The following is a 20,884-nucleotide window of genomic DNA, read 5'->3' as shown; positions in this document are numbered from 1 at the left end:
TCTAAGTCTGTTCCTCCATCTGGTACCAACCGGGATCTCTGCTGGAACACCAGGGCTGGTTACCAGCAATGCTCTTCAAGTAGTTTGGGCACCAGATGGAGAGAACCAGAGGAAAATAAGAGGAAAGGATCACAGCACACTCCATTTTTTTCTCAATTAGTTTATTCAGTTTACAGAGGAGGAAGAAGGAGGGTTGAAATACAGCTACCTTCAAATGAAAGACTGCTGCTGCAAAGAAAAAAAGGTAATAAAATTTTCTGTGACCATACAGAAGACAAGTACTAAGAGGCTTACAAAGAGGCAGGGAGGTTAAATTAGATTTAGGAAAAACCCAACTGCTGCAAGAACAGCAGCAAAGAAGAGGAGTGAACTACTTGATGAGTTCATGATACTCCTGGTATTGGAAGTTCTAAATCCGATTATGCATTTCCCAGGAGTAGCTCCTTTTGAGCAGGAGCTGAAATGGGAGCTCTCGAAAAGCCCTTCCAGATCAGTTTCCATGAGTCTCTATTTCTAGATAGAGCTCATGGCCAAGCAAGGTGATTCTGGATTACCAGTGCTTTCTTATTTACACTCCTGTATGCCAGCCAATCACATTCTAAAAGCTGCTTACACTAATGTTTGGTGTGGATTTCATCCTGTACCTCGGAGTGCTATACCATGGAGTTTGACAGGGGTTTCTTTACCACCTCTGAAGTCCACTGCACCATCTGTATGTTTTAAAAAAATCATTTATGGTTACTGATCTAAAGAGCAGCAAACAGCTGAGTACACAGTCCTGTGACAAATGTTACCTGATACAAAAATGTCTTGAGGAGTAGAAGTCATAAACATGCTCCAGATAATACAACGCTGGGTGTTCTAAACCAGTACTAGTTCAGTTATGGATCAGATCTGATTTATATTGATTCTACAGGTTAAAGACAGACAACGTCCTACATCCCAGGCAGCACATGCAGCAGTAACTATGCTGTAACTACCAATCTATGGAGAAAACACTTACGTGCTAATGACTGGTGGTAACAAACAGGATAAATGAGCCACTGGAGAGATGACCCAGACCTGTTTTCAAGGAGCCCTGTAATGTTACAAACCAACTGCAAATGATGTTTTAACCTGTGGTAAGGTTACAAAAACTAAATAACTTCTGGCATGGACAGCTGCATTCCCATCCTGCCCCCCATTATCAAATTCTTTCAGTGTTTGTGGAAGACCGGTTAGTGCTATGGACACAGGCTGCAAACAACATATACACCCACGCACACACCACACACACATATATATATATATATATAAAATATATGGATATTGGAAGAAGAGATAAAGTTAATGCATTTGGCCTTAAATTCCTTCCCTCCCCTAATTATACGTTTACTTCATCAGTAGGTCACACAGGTTAACACAGTGTGCTATATATAAATTCTCTTTGCCCCCAAAACAAGTACATTGGTACAAATCGTCCTTCACAACTCACTTTCTTAAAGCACAGAGATAACTTACTGCAGCCAAGGAAGACAGCTGAAGTCATATAACAAATGCTAAAACTGAACTCAGTACAAAATGGCAAGAATAAAAAAAAAATCATATAAATAGTTGTATGTACACCTCGGTTACCAACTCTGCGGCTGATGATAGATACTACAATGAGCTGTAACCTGACTGTCAGTGCAAGTCACCTGTCTTAAGAAATAAAAATACACCAGAATACACCAAAAATAGTTAATGATCAGAATTATGCTGCTCTTCTCTAAACTGGAGAAGAGAATTTCAGCATCTCCTGGCTCATCAGCCACACAGGCAATGGTGTCTCACATGTTCCAGCAGCCAGAAAACTATTCAAAATTCCCTGCCTGCCAAAGGTCCTGGCTAGCACCACTGCTGTGCAAATCATGTACACTGGCTTGGCACTGCCACCCAGCGCCACTGCGAGAGCAGTGTATAAATGTTACACAAACACTGGATTCCCAACATGCGGATGGCAAATACAAAATAGCAATTAAAAAAGAAAGTGCTACTGACATTCTAGAACAAAGGTAGATGCAGAAGTTCAGAGGAATACACGGGGTAGCCAAGAGGTGGATCTGCAGCTTGCACAGTCAGGTTTCGAAGGAGAACAGGGTGTGCCTGGATGCTGTAGCGTTCTTCATCATCGTTTGTAGCATACAGTAGCTCCCAGGACAGATTTGCCCACTGACCTCGGACAGCTTCATCATTAAGTTTTCCCACTTGTACTAACAGCTCCTGAAGCGTGAGGACTCGCCCAGTGTAAATTCCCTGTAAGAATAAACAGATCCAAACATTCAGCACTCAGTACATTCTCCAAGCATTTTGGTTCCAAAGCACTAAATGAAGCTTTAGGGCTACATACTATGAATATCATCCCTTTAAAAATGGCGAAGCGTGTAAACCAGTCTCCTTGCTTCAGTTCTTCTGCCTAGAAAGATAATCAGGAAATATAGCTGCATCTGAAGAACAAAGTAGTGTGAACTTTCAACAGCAGGGATACGAACTCCTCTCCAGTATGAACCTGAACTTCTTTGCCCAGCCTTCATGTTTTGGAACACACAAGAAAAAAACACAAAAGCAGTGGAAAAAGCCCCCAAACTCTGACCTTGCTTACTGGTAATTTTTCTGCTTACCATGTTTGGGTCATGCCCCAGTGAAAAAAGGTATGGCTTTTCCTGAAGAACTGCTTGCTGCCACTCCAGATCTGATACCAGTCCAATGTACCAGTCGTTCTCATATTCTTCCAGATAGTTAACCAGCTCTTTGAAGTTCTCAATAGGACCCAGGCTTGCTTTGTCAACCATCAGCTTAAAAGTGTATCTGGAAGATACAGGAAGTCATACAATAAGTAGCACAGCAAAAGACAGGAGGAAGAAAGCCTCTTCAGGCTACAGTGGGTGGAGAGGCACCATTGAATGTTACCAAGCACTAGCAACTTTGTCAGTTACTGCTTGTCAGCTGAGTCACTGGAACTTGGTACAGGTGTGCTTTCAGCTGACCCAGATGTAAAACACATTAAGCTTAAACATCTTTTCATTCACCTCAAATGCTGTTCCTGCTCCCTGATAATGGAAAGTGCCAAACATCTGACCCCATCACATTTTCTTAGATTAGGGGGAGAATGAAAATGGGCTGATTTTTCCCCACTTAACACAGCAGATTTCCACTGCTGGAGGCAGCTTCTGCAGGGAAGGGAGGAAGGAAAGAATCTCCATATCCCTCTCTCCACTGCCTGGGGCTACAGGCAGTATTTATGTGGGAAGAAGCCACAAATGTATTTAAATGATACGGTTTTAATATGAACTACTCTTAGGGAAGTGTTACTTACTTTCACAGCACAGGACTCTCTAATAATTTTTATAAACTGAGGAAATGTTTTCTTTTACCTGAATGCTTTTAACGCAAGTTGGAAGAGCTCTGGTTTGCCGGTTAGCCAGTCCAAACCAACAGACCATGGAATACCACCAGTGTATGCTCTGAACACATGGCTTGGGGCAGGCACAGTGTTATCCAGTCCAAACAGACCAAAACAACACGACAATACTCCATGAACGTATAAGTCTTTCAAAGCTTTATCTTTCATAAGGGCTTCAGGTAAATTGTAAGGCTTTTCTTTCAGATGAAAGAAGTCCAGCTGACTCAAAATGAAGTGGTACCATTCTTCTGGAAACCTCTGCCTCATTTCATTTACTTTGGAAGGTGGAACCGGGGCTGTTCTCCATTCTTCAGGGATGCTCAATAGCTCTGAGTAAGAGCAACTAAATTCAACCCGAGGTAAAACTTCTTGCTGTTTCCCTTTGTCTACAGCAGGAAGCCCAAGCACAACAGCCCTGTATAGTTTATCTTCTGGTGACATTTCCTGTGGGAGGCCTTGGCCCTGTGTTTCTACAGATCCTGGAATAGACAGATGCACTTTTGGTGTATCTCCCAATGGCCCAGGTTCTTTTCTGTCCTTCATTCTGCTGCTGGGTTCAAGATCAAAAATGTCACTATCATCAGTCCAGTCCTCAATTGTATCAACACTAAAGCTATCTTCTTCCCTCAGAGGCCTGGATCTTTCTACTGCACCTTTACGCTGGTTTTCTGAAAATGATCCTTTTTTGCTCTTGTTGGCACTGCTTGGGCTTTCCCATGTTTTTGATTTTTTATAACAGTACTGAACAAGCATCCATACAAGCACCTTAATGAAATCATCTTTCAGATGCTTTAAATTCTCATGAGAGTCAATTATTCCAGATAACACATTTCTGGCATCAGAATACAGCCGCACGGGTAGAACAGTACAAGGAGTCAAAATGTGTCCAAAATGGTGATTAGGAGAGAGAATCTTTGTGTGCTCCTGATGTTCAAAGGCCATTTCAAAAATTTCATCGACTCTGTGAGCTTCAGCTGCATGACAGGATGTTTCCTGCAATTCTAACCCCTAAAGCATAAACAAAACCAATTCGGTTTTAGCCTTCACCAGTTCATATCCTTAAATGCTAGCAAGCTGGTTTCTTGCAGTGATTTTTTTCTGAAGAAGATACATTCCATTGCCAGTACTTCCACAATTGAACCTACAAATCTAACTAGAGATAATAGTAATACTAAAGCATTCATTACAATAATAGACACAGCTCGATATCTAAAAATAAAGAAATCTTTGCCTCAAACAGATCTTATTAGCCAGCTTATTAAAGATAATGTGTCACAAACTAGATAATAACAAAATTCACATCCACTAAGTGCATGTCAGTTGCAAGACTAGTTAGTATAGCAATAACCCACATCTTAAACAATCAACTTTAACATCAGGTTAATTAGTTACACTGCTGACATGTTATACAGAAAAAACATCAGTATGATTCAGAAACATTAATGTCAGTCCTCAGCATGCAGTTACCTTAATGTTAACACCACAGTAAGTGAAGCCTTTTTCTAGCACCAATACCCACATCAGTCTATCCTGAAAGCGGCACAAGTAGTGTGATCCAGGTAGAGAGAGACCTAGACAAGGAAAGCAAGCAAACAAAACAACTCAAAACCTATGGTATTATTGTGGTTTTATACTGATGAAAACTTTTCTACAGGCCAACTGAAGAATTCAATTGCAAACACAAAATATTTCTGCATCAACACCAAAATCAGTTCAAACCAGCTAACTAGTACCCTGGAATCTTAAAGAAAGTAGCTGCAAAGCTCAATCTTGCAATTGCAGTGGTATGTTTGAAAAAGTCATGGAAAACTGGGAACCCCTCCGAACTGCAGGACTACAGGATTCACGCTGCACTGGGGTTAAGTCACCCCAACCTCAGTTCCCTTTGTAGAGATGGCTTCAAAGATTAAAGATCATCTTTGGTTGCATTTCCAACCGCACAGTTCCCACTGATGTCACCTAGAGATCTAAAATTCTTATGACCACCAAACACATTAAAGAATCATCATGGCACATGAGTATCTTAACAGTCCTATTTGCTGTGGAGCATGCAGTTTATTTGTTATGGAAGAAATAAAAAAGCAACTCAAAGGGATTTGTTACCTACACTACCAGTTCCTAAACAGACTTGTCTGTATTCCGGAATGATTAGAAAATATCCCTTAGGATGTGAAATCCAGAGTGTAAATCATTCTTTTCAAGTGTCAGCTTACCAGCGACACAATATAACACCCATTTTATGGATACATAAATAGAGGCAAAGCAAGAGCACCTGCTAATCTTTAAAGATGTGTGAATTAGCAGCATACACACTGAACACTAACAGTAAATACAGTAGAAATCATCTGTAGTCTTTCTGAAATACCTCTGTGTGTGGGAATAAATCTGATGCCACTGTATTGTTTGACATCACCAAAAGTACAGCCACACAAAATAAACTGGAATTTGACATCAAGTCCTGAACAATTTCAGATCACACAAAGTAATTAGTACTCAAAACCCCCACAACCTGGCTCTCACTGTAAAAATTAGGTAACACATGTCAAAAAAAGGTACCTTTTTTCTCTTCTGCCTATTTCAGTAGAAGTGCAATGCTGAACTTCCTAGCAACTGGTGTATTTCTTAAGTTATCCCTACTGTCAGCTTCTCCAAAACAGTGGTGCTGGTTTTAAGCACTCCATTTGCTGCCAATTTATGACCTATTTCTGCTGTCTCTCTTATCCAAATGACCACTCAATTGAACAGAGAATTTTAGATTTAGAATGTTGTAAGATGAGATCAGTGAAACCAACCATTAAGCTGTAGTTAAAATTTAAGTAACCTTTTCTATCCCACTGAGCTAATGAAGTGCATTTTCTTGCTAAGATTTTGCAAAGATTTTAATTATTTTCTTGCTAGCTGTTAAAGCTACTAGAACTCCTTTACATAGAAAAAAGCATGGTTTTAGACACACACAAAGTGGTACCTCTTCATTTTGAGCTCATCTGAGAACACCACATTTTTTCGTGCTTGAAGACATTAATTCACAGATTTTCCCATTAAAGAGAAGACTCTCACCCCCTCAAGACTAGTGTTTTAAATTATTTAATCTGGGGCATACATGCTGCCATAGTCATGATGGCTGTGGTGTCATGATGGGGATATATATAAAAAATACGTATATATTGAAAATATGTATAGATATAACAGATATATAACATATATATATAAAAACATACCTAGGTTTCTATATGCAGTAGACAAACTGAAGTGTCTCTCTTCTTTAGAGAAGAGCTTCTTAGCTTTATTTTTTAATACCTTTCTCTACACCAGTACTCTTCAGAAAAATGTCATTAAGGTTCATTTCCACTCCCTTCAAGTATTAGCCCATTTTTCTAGTCATAGGCCATTTTCTAAGAGGCTTATGTAGATATTTATGCCTTGTCTAAGAATCAGAATCCGAGAATACCAGGCTGGAATGGATCTCAAAGATCATCTGGTCCAACCTCTCTGAGCAAAGCATGACCTAGACTAGATGGTCCAGCCACCTGCCCAGCCAAATCTTAAAATGTCCAGTGTTGCGAAATCCACCACTTCCCTGAGGAGATTACTCCAGTGGCTGATTGTTCTCATTGTGAAAATTTTCCCTCTAATGTCAGATCAAATCTCTCTGGGAGTAACTTTACACCTGGGAATGTCCATTACACCTTGCCTTTTCCATGTGACTCCTTGTAAAAAGGGAGTCTCCATCTTCTTTGTAGCTACCCTTTAAAAAGTGGAACATGGTGATAACGTCTCCCCTGAGCCTTCTTTTCTTTAGGCTGAACATCTTGGTTCTTTGGTCAAGAGAATTCGATTTATTCCCTCTAATCAGGTGGGATGAATGCATACTGTTCTTTTTTATACTATATAAAATAATTAGGAGTGATACCGTTTCATCACCATTTAATTTCTCCTTATTTTAACGATAAACTAGAGGTTGTTTTTTTTTTTTTTAAGAATGTAACAAATGGAGATATGAGAAAGATGAAAGTACTCCCTTTCTCCTTAATTGAACAATCTCTGAACATCAGCTTTAACCTACGCTGTGAAACGTGGTTTAAAAAGATGCTATGAATCTCCTGGTCTCCAGTAAAATTGTTTCCTAAAGCATTGAGCTCCATTCCTTCACAGTGTTGCTAGTGTACCTACCTAGGCTACCGGCTGCTAGTGCAGACTGCAGAGCAACTGCCAGACTTGGAACCATCTGCTGGTAGTACACAGTATCGGAGCAAACACACGCTGTAGTGCCCACAGGTCCCGGCCAGCTTCGGACAGGCCTGGGAAATCCAATCAAAAACACCGGTAACGTGAAGAGTGGCAGCAGGGGAGAAGAAAGGAGCGCAGAGATGGCAATGAAGGTCAGCAGGATTGGGAAGAAAACAACATTGAGTGTGATTAAGGTGGCAGTAGATTTACGGCGTTGTTTTTTCTCTGTCCACGATGTCAAAAGAATAGCAATGGCAAACTGCAACTTTGAGACAAACTGGAGCAGTCGATCCCGTAGGATGCCAACCTGCAAGATACATACAACAAGGAAGTTTATTTGTATCCTGTATCATAGTGTATTCAGCACTGCCAAAGCTGCCTTATCAACACTAATTTTTTATAAAATGAAGCATGATTATCACTAACTGGTGTTAAGAGTTTATGGTACACAGTTTTTTTAGCTTCTATTTGCTAGGTTCTGGACTCTAAAGGGGAGGGCAAGGAAACAAAGGCTGTAAGTGACAACTATCAGCTCAAATTTACATTATGACAATTACCAGCAAGAGTCTGATTCCTGTATCAAGGCTCCTGTTCCACCAGAGGTCTGGATTAAACACCAACATTTGTGCTACTGACACAACCACTATGTCCATTAGGGCATTTTCTGTATTCTGCCAGACCTAAATAAAGATACATTAGACATACATTTAAAACTGTATTTATCTATCTCTGCTTTCATGACCTGGAATATTTCTTCCAAGTCACCTTAATACTTAAATCACATACAAGAGAATTTCTTAGGCTAACATATTTAAAATTCAAATTACCATCCTAAATATCCTTGTGAATCCAATGCAAACAGACACAGAATGAAGATTTTGTAGCGAGCGGTCTAGTGCCAGGAATGCTATCATAGCAAATGGAGACACTGTAATTAAAATAAAACAATTACTGATTTCCTTTCAAATCCATAATTAAAGAATAAGAGGTAAGCAGTCTTATTTCAGAATGGAAATCTTAGCATAAAAAGAGGATTCTTCCCTCCATTATTACAAACTCCTCTTTGTATTACGCTTTGAGGTTACCAGTGTATTTGCGCTAATGGCCTGAGACGGCAAACATTTATATTGATGCTTAGCTGTTACTTGCTATTACTTTTTTGTTGTTGTTTCCCCAAAAGAATGGGAAGACTTGAACAAGTGAAAAACAACAAACATGGGAACAGCACTCATCAATCCACTTCCCCAAACTGGTCGTTCTTTATGAAATTAAATAATTCAGATCAAACCTTGGTTCCCCCAAAGTAGATACGTTTGTCCCTGACCTACCAGAAAGAAGACTGTTCTTTTTACTAGTAAGTTGTAAGAACCAAGTCTTCAGTAACCTTGAAGATTCTCAACTGTTTCCAGATGGCTTTTAAAAAGATCTACAAGAGCCATTTTTTCAAAAGTGAGTACTGATGTTATTTATGACTAAAACTCTTTTAAAGCCCTTGGTTTCCAAGCTGGACTTTTTAAAAGCTCAACTTTTTTGGCTTACCATTAAAAAAAGGAATAAATAACATCACTGACCACTTTTAAATATTCTGATCCAGTAATTTCGACCTCAACGCACAATCGAGCAAAATATCAACAAATATTTCCATCTACTTGTTTTTTTCTCAGGTAATTCATAGAATCTTGCACACATAGTAATTCTAGTGTTGTTTCAATCTTCCTATAAGCATTATCTAACAAACAACAGACAGTGCGTATTCCTACCTAGTGTTAGCAAAATCCTCCTGACAACACCAACTTTCATTAGCCTTCTTTGCTTCTCCATGAACACAGTCACAGTCCTGACATCCTTTGGGTAATAGGGGTTTCGGAAGACTCCAAACAAGTACACTCTCTGAATCTCTCTAAGAATCCACATAATTATAAGTAATATGATCAGAATGTAACTTGCTATCGCCTGGGGACTGCCTTTGGAAAATGACGAAAAGCCTGCAAACTGATGCAGCAGGCTAGCTTCTATGAGAGCAAAAGTCAACACAGTCAAATAAAAAATAAATTCCCTCCACCCAAACTGTATTCTAAGACCTCTGTGCATATTTTTAGATTTGCTGGAGGCTAAATGGCTGACCATGGTGTGTTTGAAGGCAAAACCAATCTCGCTTAGGTTAAGACTCAGTATGAACCCAAATCCAGTCATGAAGAGGATCACACCGAGAGTGCTGGGAATGAAATACGATGCTATTGCTGTTCCAGCAGAAATGAGAAACATTACTAATAACCTGTGAAGGAGAAAATAAAAAAGATTTGCTTGAAAAGAAAAAGGTTATAAACAATATTGATATATTTTACAATTATATAAACAACATTTACTTTGTGTTACTTGACATAGGTGAACCTCCTAGTCCAAACGCCAACAGTTGTTCCATTCCCCATAGAAAAAGTGCATCAAGTGGGGGCAGAATTCCCATTGCCCATAAGAATGGCAGAAAGAGAAATACAATGTGTAAGATCTGGTTTGTCTGTTCTAGAATGGGTGCGTTGACAGCAAACCTGGATAAAAGAAGAAATGTATTTGACTTCTGTGAAAGAAATATAACCGATGTGTGGGAAGACTTTTTAAGTTCTACAGCAAACCCAGAAGTATAAACACTGCATATTCAATCTACAAAACCTCAATTATTATTTTTTACAAGCAAAAATAAGGACATACATTTATGCTTGGGGCAGTAATATGCCAATTAGAACACCAGAACACAGGCTAATTTGTCATTCAAAAGGGCTGAAGCATTCCCTTAACTCATCTGCATAACCTGATGTAAGTATCAAAATTGTTTTGATACTGTTGTGATAACACACTCAAGAAATACTTGTGCAAAAAGGCTTTCAGAATTACTAAAGTGAAACTTTATGCAAGTCCAAGACCCAAGAGGTAAGCCTGAACTCTGAAAAAACTGGCATGTTGCCTGTACATCAAGGGATAAAATCTCTTTAGGAATATAAAATGTCATTTTCTGTGTAAAAGTATTAAAATGTTCCTGTAAAAATACAAAGATCAGTATTAGAAATCTGCATAAATTCTAAGTCATACATAGTTTACCAGCTAGCTAATTAAGTTAAAGGTAAGATATTTGGTTTCTGTCTACTTCTTAATAAATAAATAAGCAAGCTTCAAAGGAATTTTGTCATGAATTTAAATAATGTCTGAATTTTCTCCTAAGGAAATTAAAAGAATCTGGGGTCCAAGGCCACAGGTATACTACTCAGACTATGGTCTGAGGCAACTAGGGTAAAACCATTAACAAAGACATCTCCAAATGCAAGACAAGTAAAATCAAACATGCTTTTTTTTTTTTACATGCATTTGAAGTACCTCAACCATAAAGTATGCATATGACAAAGTGATATAAATATCACTTGACAGGGAGAAGGAATGCGCAGAGCAAATCTAAAAGGATTTTGCTTTAAGAGATTCTACAAAAACTTCATCTAAGACACTCATATGAGGACTGGAAATACGAAAGTCTCCTATTTGCAGACTGACATAGTTCTTGTGTATTACGAAAGCATTTAAAAATCCAAGTTCAAAATCCATATAACAAGATATAGCAATATCCACATTTGCTTATCCATTCATTGAAACCAAATTCACACTCCTTTTTATCTGTAGTTTTAAAGCGTCTGCAATCACTTTGCAGAGATTAAATTAGAAAATATTCCAGGATGAAATCTGGATAAAACCCCAGTAGTCCTGAAGTTTGTGGTGTTTAGATCTATGATTCCAGGTCAGCAACATGTTTTTTCAAAACACATGCTTTAAAAGGATGTTAATGCAAATGCTCTGGCACAAAAATACTGAAACTGACACAGTAGAAGATAATTTTAGTTATCTAAAGATAATTTTAGTTATCTATTTAGTTATGCCCCTTCTTAGAAACTGCTTTAACCACTCTTCTTAATTTACATGGAATGCTATAAAAATTTAAGAACCACTTTTCATGCACAGTGTAATGCCTCAATTTTTACCATATACTCTCCTTGCTTCTTTCTCTGGAGTTCCTACAGTTGATGAAAATACCAAAATAAATTTTCCTCAGAAGAATAATTTAATTTTTCTCACAAAAAAAATACACGGAATGCCCATTACTTTAATTAGCTAAATGCTGCATTAGGTTTACCTGTGTGCAAGATCCACTGCAATAAAGACAAAAATGTAGAAAGGTCTCATGAGAGCAGTGATTTCGTAAGTGTCCAGTGCTTGGAAAGTAGCTGTTTCAGTAGCTGTATTTATGATTAATGAATACTCTCCTATACATATAGTGAGCCATCCAAATACAAAGATCGTAACAGTTCCTCCAATGTTGCTATACAGCAAGGTTATTCTGTTTGGCAGCAAATACCAAGTTCCCAACCCACACAATACCCCTGCCAGAAGGGAATGAAATACGGTGTTGATTATATACTTCTTGCCAGGAATAATAAATTTTACTGTCTCTGAACCTATACAGCTGGAAAATTCAAACTCATCTTCATCTGTTAGGGTATTCTGAATTTGCATTCTTTCTACTGTCACTGTTTTCTGCTTTGCATATAGATTTGTCATCTGAAGAATAAGTGCAGTAACAAACATCAGTCCTCCTGAGAGTGCTGCTGTATAGTAGTCTTTCATAATGCCTAATTGGTACAAAAGTGTTCCTACTCCTCCCAAAACCCATGGTATCAAGAAAAGAATAATCTGATTCACATATATGTAAGGAGGGGCACAATAGCCTAATTTAAACCGGGGACCTCCCAGCACAGTCTGTGGAAAGCGCTTCAAGAAGAACTCCTGTTTGTAATCATTCAGCAGAGGTACATCTGGACCCATTCTTATTACTCAGGAATGCTGGATAAATATCATTTTTCCTGTAAGAGAACAGAAGGAAAAAGAAGGATATATTACTGAATTTGGAACTCAGAACTTACCCAGGGAATTATTTTCTGCTATCTTAATTTACCAAGTTATAGTGGAATTGTGACATGTTAGTGTTAGACATCATCCTAAAGCACCCATAGAATCTGCTACAATACAACTACAAAGCAAACACTGAAACTGGAAAAAGACTCTATTTTGAAATGTGAACATATGCTTTAATCTGAAATTTCAGGCAACAAATAAAGCATATAATCTGTTCTTGGGAGATGATAGAACAACTCATTTCCACACCACAAGACCTTCCTAAAAATGAAATTTTCTTCCATCTGGTCTGGTTCGAATCATACCTTGCCATAGACCTCTAGTTCCAATCAATCCTGGTAAGTATCACCATATACGAACAAAAGAATCAGTGATTTCAGTAAACAGCCATGTGAGTGTGTCCTGGGTTCAGTCATGAGTGGCAGGGTATGTGGGACTGTATGGGCAAATATCTAGTCCACTGGGCACCTCCAGTGCTCTGGAAGTGTCGGAGATGGAAGGCAGCTGTATTGAGTCCCCGACGACAAGCTGCACAAACCGCTGAAGGAGAGGGTGAATCGAGTCAGTTTGCCGAGGTGAAAGCCATCCAGCTGGCCTTGGACACTGCTGAATGAGAAGAGTGGCCAGTACTGACTCATGGATGGTGGCAAATGCCCTGTGGGGGTGGTTGCAGCAATGGAAGCAGAACAACTGGCAATGCAGAGGTAAACCCATCTGGGCTGCTGCACTTTGGCAAGATATCGCTGCCGAGGTGCAGAACCTGGTGGTGAAGGTCCGCCATGTAGATGCCCATGTACCCAAGAGTCAGGCCACTGAGGAACACCAGAACAGCCAACAAGTGGATAAAGCTGCTAAGATTGAAGTGGCTCAGATGGACTTAGATTGGCAACATAACGGTGAATTATTTTTGGCCCGGTGGGGGCATGACACTTCAGGCCATCAGGGCAGAGATGCAACATACAGATGTGCTCATGATCGAGGGGTGGACTTAACAATGGACACTATTGCCCAGGTTATTCATGAATGTGAAACATGTGCTGCAATTAAGCAAGCCAAACGGTTAAAGCCTCCTTGGTATGGAGTACGATGGGTGAAGTACAAATATGGGGAGGCCTGGCAGATTGATTACATCACGCTCCCACCAACCCGCCAAGGCAAGCGCCATGTGCTTACCATGGTGGAAGCAACCACTGGATGTCTGGAAACATACACTGTGCCCCACGCCACTGCCCGGAACACTATCCTGGGCCTTGAGAAACAGATTTTGTGGTGACACGGCACCCCAGAGAGAACTGAGTCGGACAGTGGGACTCATTTCCGGAACAAGCTTATAGATACTTTGGCCAAAGAGCCCAAGTTGAGTGGGTATATCACATCCATTGAGTGGGTATATCACACCCACTGAGTGGGTATACCACATCCCCTACGATGCACCAGCCTCTGGGAAAATCGAACAGTACAATGGGCTGTTAAAAACCACACTGAGAGCAATGGGTGGGGGAACTTTCAAACAATGGGATACACACTTACCAAAGGCCACCTGGTTGGTCAACACCAGAGGATCTGCCAACAGAGCTGGCCCAGCCCAGTAAGAACTTGTACATATTGTAGAGGGTGACAAAGTTCCTGTGGTGAACATGAAGATTTTGCTGGGGAAGACAGTCTGGGTTATTCCCGCTTCAAGTAACGGCAAACCCACTCGTGGGATTGCTTTTGCTCAGGGACTCGGATATACTTGGTGGGTAATGCAGGAAGATGGGGAAGTCCGATGTGTACCTCAAGGGGATTTGATTTTAGGGGAAAGCAGCCAATGAACTCAATTGTATGCTGTTGCCTGTTATGTAGCACTTCTGTAGCCCACCAACTAGATGTCTTCAGGTCACCAGCGGCTGGCCCTGACTTCCCTCCAACCATCATCCCAACAAAGAATGAACTTTGATAACACCAGATGAGTTCTGCAGTATCATCAGCAGGCAACAATCCAACACTGCACAGAGTCTCTCCTGCTCTGAATGACTGTTACAAGAGGTGGAGCCCGACATCATGGACCAGATGAACTCAGCAGCTTTACAGGGATTGGTCCATGCACTAAGGAATGATCTCTCTCTCTCTGTGTGTGTGCGGATGTGTATATATATATATATGTATATATACATATATGAGACAAGAGTGATGGTATATTGAAAAATGTGAGATCTGAGCATGATGTGAATAGTATAGAATAAGTGGTGGATACTGTCCTGGGTTCAGCAGTAGCAGTCATTTTTCTCCTTCTTAGTAGCTGGTGCAGTGCTGGGGTTTTGACTTTCAGTCTCGGAACAGCTCTGATAACACCGATGGCTTTAGTTGCTGCTCAGTAATGTTTACTCTGACCAAGGACTTTGTGAGTCTCATGCTCTGCCAGGGAGGAGGGGAAGCCAGGAGGAAGCAGAGACAGGACACCTGACCCAAACTAGCCAAAGGGGTATTCCACACCACAGCACGTCATACCCACTATATAAACTGGGGGCAGTTACCTGGAAGGGCCAGAGCACTGACCAGGTTGGGCTGGGTATCGGTCGGCGGGTGAGCTGTTGTATTCTCTCCCCTTGTTATTTCCCTTATCATTATTGGTGGTAGCAGTAGTGGTTTGTGTTATACCTTAGTTACTGGACTGTTCTTATCTCAGCCTATGGGAGTTACGTTCTTTGGATTCTCCTCCCCATCCCTCCAGGAGCAGGGGGAGCAAGTGGGGCTGCATGGTTCTGTGTTGCCGGCTGGGCTTAAAGCACAGCAGAGTGCAAAAATACAGCCACACGGAGGTCCCTCTAAAAAGCAAAACCTTATGAAATAAACTAAAAAAACCCAACCCCTCAAAATATTTGTATAAACATTAAAAACCACTTTCCACATCAGCATTTTTACTGTCCTCCTTACACAGCCTAGCTGCAGAACAGGATCTCACTGTACTAAGTACTACACAAAACATAAACAGTTTACTTCCCACTTCCTAAAACATATAAAATAAAAAAAACAAACACAATACTGTGAGTTTGGGCAGAATTGGCATATATTCTTCTATATGTCAATGGACAAAGCTGAAAGAAGGAAAAAAAAAAAAAAGACACCTGTAGGCATTTACAATGAATCATCAAATAGGAAGCAGATATGAATACTCATTTACAGGATAGGGCAATGTAGAAATAATGAATATAACTGGCAACTATGATATTCAAATATAATTTTATTCTTCTAATCACAAAAGTAAGAATCCATGAATGACAGGTAGAAATACTCCAGCTAAGAAACAGGGTGAAAAAAACCTCACAAAAATTCAGTGCTAAAGCACTCCAATAATAATTCTAAAAAAAGGATTGGTTGGGATGCAGTAGATGTGCAAGTACTGAAATTCTGACTTTCTTCTACTGCTCCTGTATAATCTGATGAACATGTAGTAAACGTAATTGCTGAGGTATTAAAAATGAAACATGCGGCTGCCATGGAACTTCAAAACTACTGTAATCCCGTCTTTCTACAATACCAATTGCATTTAGGTGCTCCCAAGAACAACTTGGTCCTTACATTTAAGCAGGTATTAGTCACTTGACTAAAGGTAGAGACCGGTCATCATGGGACTAAATTAAAAACCAGCACAAGTAAGAGATTAAGGGCCACTCATATGCGTTATCACAACTGGAAATTTGCATTCAGGGTCCACTAAGTCAATCCACTCCACAATGAAAGCAGGGCCCCACAGCCTATGTAACGACTCTCCTTGCAGGCTGTGAGTTTTCTATTTCCATTTTGGAATTCCATTCCATTTTGGAATTTTTACACACAGAATAATGAACATGGAATACTGAAAACATTGAAGGCTTTTAGTCATACTATTAAAAGCCACTGAAAGTTTCCTAAGAGAAAGAGAAGGCAGCTCAGTCTTAATGGAAAAGACACATGTTGACAATGGAGAGAGGAATTCATCACAGTCATCTCAGGAATTTGAAAATGTAACAGGGACACACCCAACTAAAACCAAATTTCAAATGCAATTAAAAAGAACAAACCCAGAACAATTCAGCCAATCTTGTTTAGAAAAAGAAATACTGTTTAGACGGGTACATTAGGCATGAAAATAAGTTGCTGCGAAAGTTACACGAAGTTGAAGATCTGTACGTGCGCAAATGCTAGAAGTCAAGTTTTAAAAGAAACAGACCCAATAGGTGCTTTTCTTGAAAAACAGTTTTCTGGCAGCTTTGTTTTTCTGCTCTAGGAAGGACTATTTTGGTTTCAAGTTCTAGCCTGCACTTGTGTTTGTCAATTTATATTGCTAACAAAAAGTTAATAAAACATTCCCCTTACAGTTTCTGTGTAAACAATAGACATTTTTGTATGAGACACAAAAAGCTACGCACGTAAACAATATAGTTTACAATATAGTTCTTCTTGGCTATGTTCCAAAGCAAGCCATAAAAAGAACTGCATTTATTTTTAAGTGAAAATCCCAAGACTGAAGTTCACAAACTTTGGAAACGATATCCTCGACTATCCTGGCTTCCAAATAGTCAGGTAGCACATTAGGATGTCGGAGGCATTCCTGAGTGTCTCGTTGTTTCTATGCAAAGGCCTAGCAACAAGGCTGCACTTGGTGAGCATTTACAGGACCTGGCTTCAATACACATTCCTAACATACAGGCCTGGCCTGACTTTGACAACTTGCCTGGTTACCCAAACAATCCGCACAACAGTTTGTCAACCCCAGCAGGGATCCGTGTGAGATACTATCGTAACAATGATGGCAAAATGACTTCATATTGTAATGTAATTTAGTAAGTTCCCCCTTGCAATATCCTCTATATGTCCTCATCACAAAAGGGAACAAAGCTAATCTTGCTCAAATTCATGCAGAAATTCACAGGAAGGCATGAATTTTTGTCTAAACAAACATCATCCCTCACATCCACTGCTGGCGGATCAGCTCAGTGCAGTTTGGTTTTATTTCAAGCTGATTACAAAACACATGTACAGCTCTCAGCCATCTAAGCTGCTGAAGCACATAAGGCTTAAAAGTATTTACCTCGGTGGTCTTCAGGTCTTTCCATGCAACACTAAGCAACGGTTATAAACCACCTGCCAGCATGGGAGGGAGGAATGCCAGCATGGGAGGCATAGGGGAGCCCTGTCCAGACAAACTCTGGGGTACCCCATGCCCACCTGCATGCCACACACGCACCTCTACTCCATGGTTGAAGTCCAGAGGTGCTGCAGGCCGGCTGCCAACCCAGGAGCCAGACGGAGCAGGCTGAGGCCCCTCCTCACGGCACCGCTGCCATCCTCCAGGGATGCAAAGTTTTAGGCCAACACGCTCCATCCGGTTCTGGGAAGAGCATCCCACAGCCACCTTTGGGAAGGGCGGCAGATCATCTCCTTCCCGAGACATCTCTGCACCTTGCCAGAGGGGCTCCCACCACAGCCGCTGCGCTTCCCACCCAGGAAATCAAAGTAATCAACGAAGTAGCCTCTGCTACTGCAGCTCCGGGGGGGAAGGCAGACCGCCACCGGGTCCGCCGAGGCACGGCCGTCGGGCAACCCCGGGAGGGGGCAACGCCAGACGGGACAGGCTGCCTGCCCCGACCGGCCCCCGGCTGTCCCCTCATCGCCACCTCCCCGCTTAGGGGAGGCCCTGCCGCCTTTGGCTGCTCCAGTGAAGGGCCCTGCGGCGCCCCGGTTCCTGCCGCCCCGGCCAGAAGCGAGTGCCTGCCCATTACGGCGACCGGTCGGGGCCAGCGAGAGGCAGCCGCGGTAAAGAGCCTCTGCGCGGCGGGCACCTACCTCTGGCCCGGGCGCGGAGCAGGTCAGGGGCTTTGCGGGGCGGGGGGCGATGAGCAACAGGGCTGAGCCTGCCGCAGGAGGAAGGATGACGGAACGCTCCCCCCCACCCCGCGGCTGTCCCGGGGAAGTATGAATGGCACAGGCCACCGCCAGGCGCTCCTCCTCCGCGGCCGTGCCCCGTCCGCCGCGGCGCTCCGGCTGCTGCTGGGGACCGCAGGGTGTGCGCAGGGGGAGGAGGCGGTGGCTAACGGCGGCAGTAAGGCCCGGTATTGCCGCGGCAGCCCTCTCGCGGCACCGCCCCCTCCTCCCTCGTCTCGGCCGGGGCCGCCATTTTGCCCGCCTGAGGAAGCCGGTGGCGGAGAGGCTGGACGGGGGGTTGCGCCGCCTGCGGGAAATGGCTCCGGCTCGCGCGGTGCTGGGCGCCCTCCGGGCGTCTCCTTGGCGGAGTCGGTGCAGGAGCTGCGAGCGGCGGCCAGGACGAGGGCTGGCCGCCTCCTCGCTTCACTCACCCTCACGGCAGCCTGGTGCCCGAACCCGGCCGCCCCCCCGCTGCCCTGCCCGCGCTTCCTCAGCAGCTCCGCTTTCCACACGTAACCGTTGTCCTTCGGTTGTAAAATGAGGTGTGAGGCGTTTCTCTCGCTGTGGCCTGCCAGCAGGTCCCCGAGGTGAAGGGAAGGGTGAATAAAATGCCTGCCCGCAGAGGCGCCAGCCGGACCTTGTGGCTGCTGGCCCTACTCCGTCCATTGGTCCGTGTTCTCCCTTCCAGCAGGACTGCTCTTCGGGTTTGATCCCTCTTCAGCTGATAAATTTCTGACCCAGACGTCTTGGGTTTCTTCAAGTTTCCCAGTGTCCCTCTGAGAGGTCAATGGATGTGTCAGTGGCCGGTTTTTTCATCACTTCTTAGGTCATTTTCGTAGGCTTCCCACATTAGCAAAAGTGCAAAACCAACCAGATCAGTCTGTTTCTTTAATTATTGCAACATTCAACATTAATATGCAACATTCTAATATATTAAAACGTTTAGCACAAATACTCAATCCACAGCATTCTGATAACGATACTGAAATACTCCTTGAATGATAATGGTCTTTCTGTGTTTATATGTAGCTAATCCAACATGAGAACAATGGTTCTAGCCGCAGGTAGGGGAAAATACATTCTTAGTTTTCTTCTAGGTTAAATAAGCATTCACTGGCAAATTGGAATGTAAATCCAAATACTGCAGTACTGCCTACCCCTTCACATTGTTCCCATTAAACATTGAGAATATTTAACAGAATGAGCATGCTTAATATAATTCATGTCTAATAATACTAAAAGGTATAACTCACTATATTCATTAGGACACCAGGGTGTGCATGTCTATCTTAATATCTGTGTTACATCAATTACCACATAAATTCTTACAAACACTTATATTCATTTTAATGTGAATCCGTAATTTAACACACAGGCATATGCTTAGAATTGATGTAACACAGATGATAACCCTAATGAATACAACTGTAAAAATTTATATAGTGATTCACTGTAATCAGTTCTTACCAGAAGCAGCATAGCCTTTTTATAAGTCTGTTAATGTTTATTCTTCAGAAATAATAAAAAGGCAGTTAGATTGAGGTATCCAGTGGAAACACTTCCAAAGAAAAATGTTAATTTATTTTTACTGTATTTTTTTTAAATGAAGCTCATTGGGGCAGCCTCCTGGAAGACAAATAACAAATATCTTAATAAAAAAAAACCAAACATGCTTTTTTTTTTTTTTTGTTTCCTTTTAGGATCCTTGAGTTAAGATTTACTCACCCTGTCCTTCAAATATATCTGTTGTAATCCTATTAAATTTTAGAGTTTATATGTCTCAGATATTCCAAGGTAAATAGTGTATCTGTACAATTCAGTAAAGGTTAGTAGCAGGTGTGTACTTTTTGACTGACAAGTTTGATCCTGTCCAAATTTACCGTCAGTTACAGTTTTGTAAAGATGATAATTCTTTTCTGGAATATGTAAATTCTAAATGACAATGCCGGGGTGGGGGGTGGCGGGAGTGGGAGGTGGAAAGGGGAGCTTACAGGCGATTTTATTTTGTTGCAAGCTCTGCCACTTGTATTTCAAAACTCAGAGGAGGCTTCTTGCATGTCCTTGTTTCCTGTGATTTCGCTTTTGCTCAAAATAATAAATCTGAATTTCAGTCAGTACAAACTCCGAGCTATTTACTGGAGAAGGGAGCATGCTATTTTATTTCTCTTAAGAGTTCTAAGAATTTCCTTGGTCATATAAAAGAAGTTAAATGGAGTAAACTGTTCTGGGTAAATTCTACCAACCTCCAGGTATCCTTGGCAGATGTATAGTACAATGTGTAACTGCAAGTATGTGAAGTATCCCACTGAAATTAATAGAACTCCTCATGTCCTTAAAATTATAATACATAAACTATTTGCACACTTGGGACTTGAGTTTTAGCTTGCTTGGTTTTAGTTT

General features: G+C 41.5%; 1 protein-coding gene across 8 annotated transcripts; it reads right to left on the bottom strand.

Annotated features, from left to right (window-relative positions):
- Positions 1-144: 144 nt before the first annotated feature.
- On the bottom strand, positions 145-19,255 carry PCNX4 (pecanex 4). 8 transcript variants are annotated; one of them, XM_065684127.1, is made up of 12 exons: positions 18,407-18,896; positions 17,808-17,975; positions 11,820-12,546; positions 10,015-10,194; positions 9,409-9,923; positions 8,476-8,576; positions 8,206-8,328; positions 7,592-7,955; positions 4,889-4,992; positions 3,393-4,429; positions 2,640-2,826; positions 145-2,274 (listed from the first exon to the last, which is right to left on the bottom strand). In XM_065684127.1, exons 3-12 carry the CDS (start codon positions 12,506-12,508, stop codon positions 2,023-2,025), a joined length of 3,552 nt encoding a protein of 1,183 aa, XP_065540199.1. In that variant the 5' UTR covers positions 12,509-12,546; positions 17,808-17,975; positions 18,407-18,896; the 3' UTR covers positions 145-2,022. The 8 variants fall into 8 exon arrangements, with proteins under 8 accessions (XP_065540199.1, XP_065540200.1, XP_065540198.1 ...); XM_065684128.1 differs by lacking the exons at positions 17,808-17,975; positions 18,407-18,896 and adding an exon at positions 18,916-19,255; XM_065684126.1 differs by lacking the exon at positions 17,808-17,975.
- Positions 19,256-20,884: the final 1,629 nt, after the last annotated feature.

The sequence above is a fragment of the Lathamus discolor genome, chromosome 6, assembly GCF_037157495.1.
Source record: "Lathamus discolor isolate bLatDis1 chromosome 6, bLatDis1.hap1, whole genome shotgun sequence".
In the NCBI taxonomy this organism is placed as follows: Eukaryota; Metazoa; Chordata; class Aves; order Psittaciformes; family Psittacidae; genus Lathamus; species Lathamus discolor.
This window is presented reverse-complemented; position numbering and strand designations above follow the sequence as displayed.

Bases quoted from the DNA above. Each gene is read 5' to 3' on its own strand.
- PCNX4 (XM_065684128.1), bottom strand. From the start codon at position 12,508: ATGGGTCCAGATGTACCTCTGCTGAATGATTACAAACAGGAGTTCTTC. The intron at 8,577-9,408 runs GTAGGAATACGC...TTTTAATTACAG, and splicing joins GAGGATTTTGCTAACACTAG to TGTCTCCATTTGCTATGATA. The intron at 2,827-3,392 runs GTAAAAGAAAAC...TGTATCTTCCAG, and splicing joins CTTGCGTTAAAAGCATTCAG to ATACACTTTTAAGCTGATGG.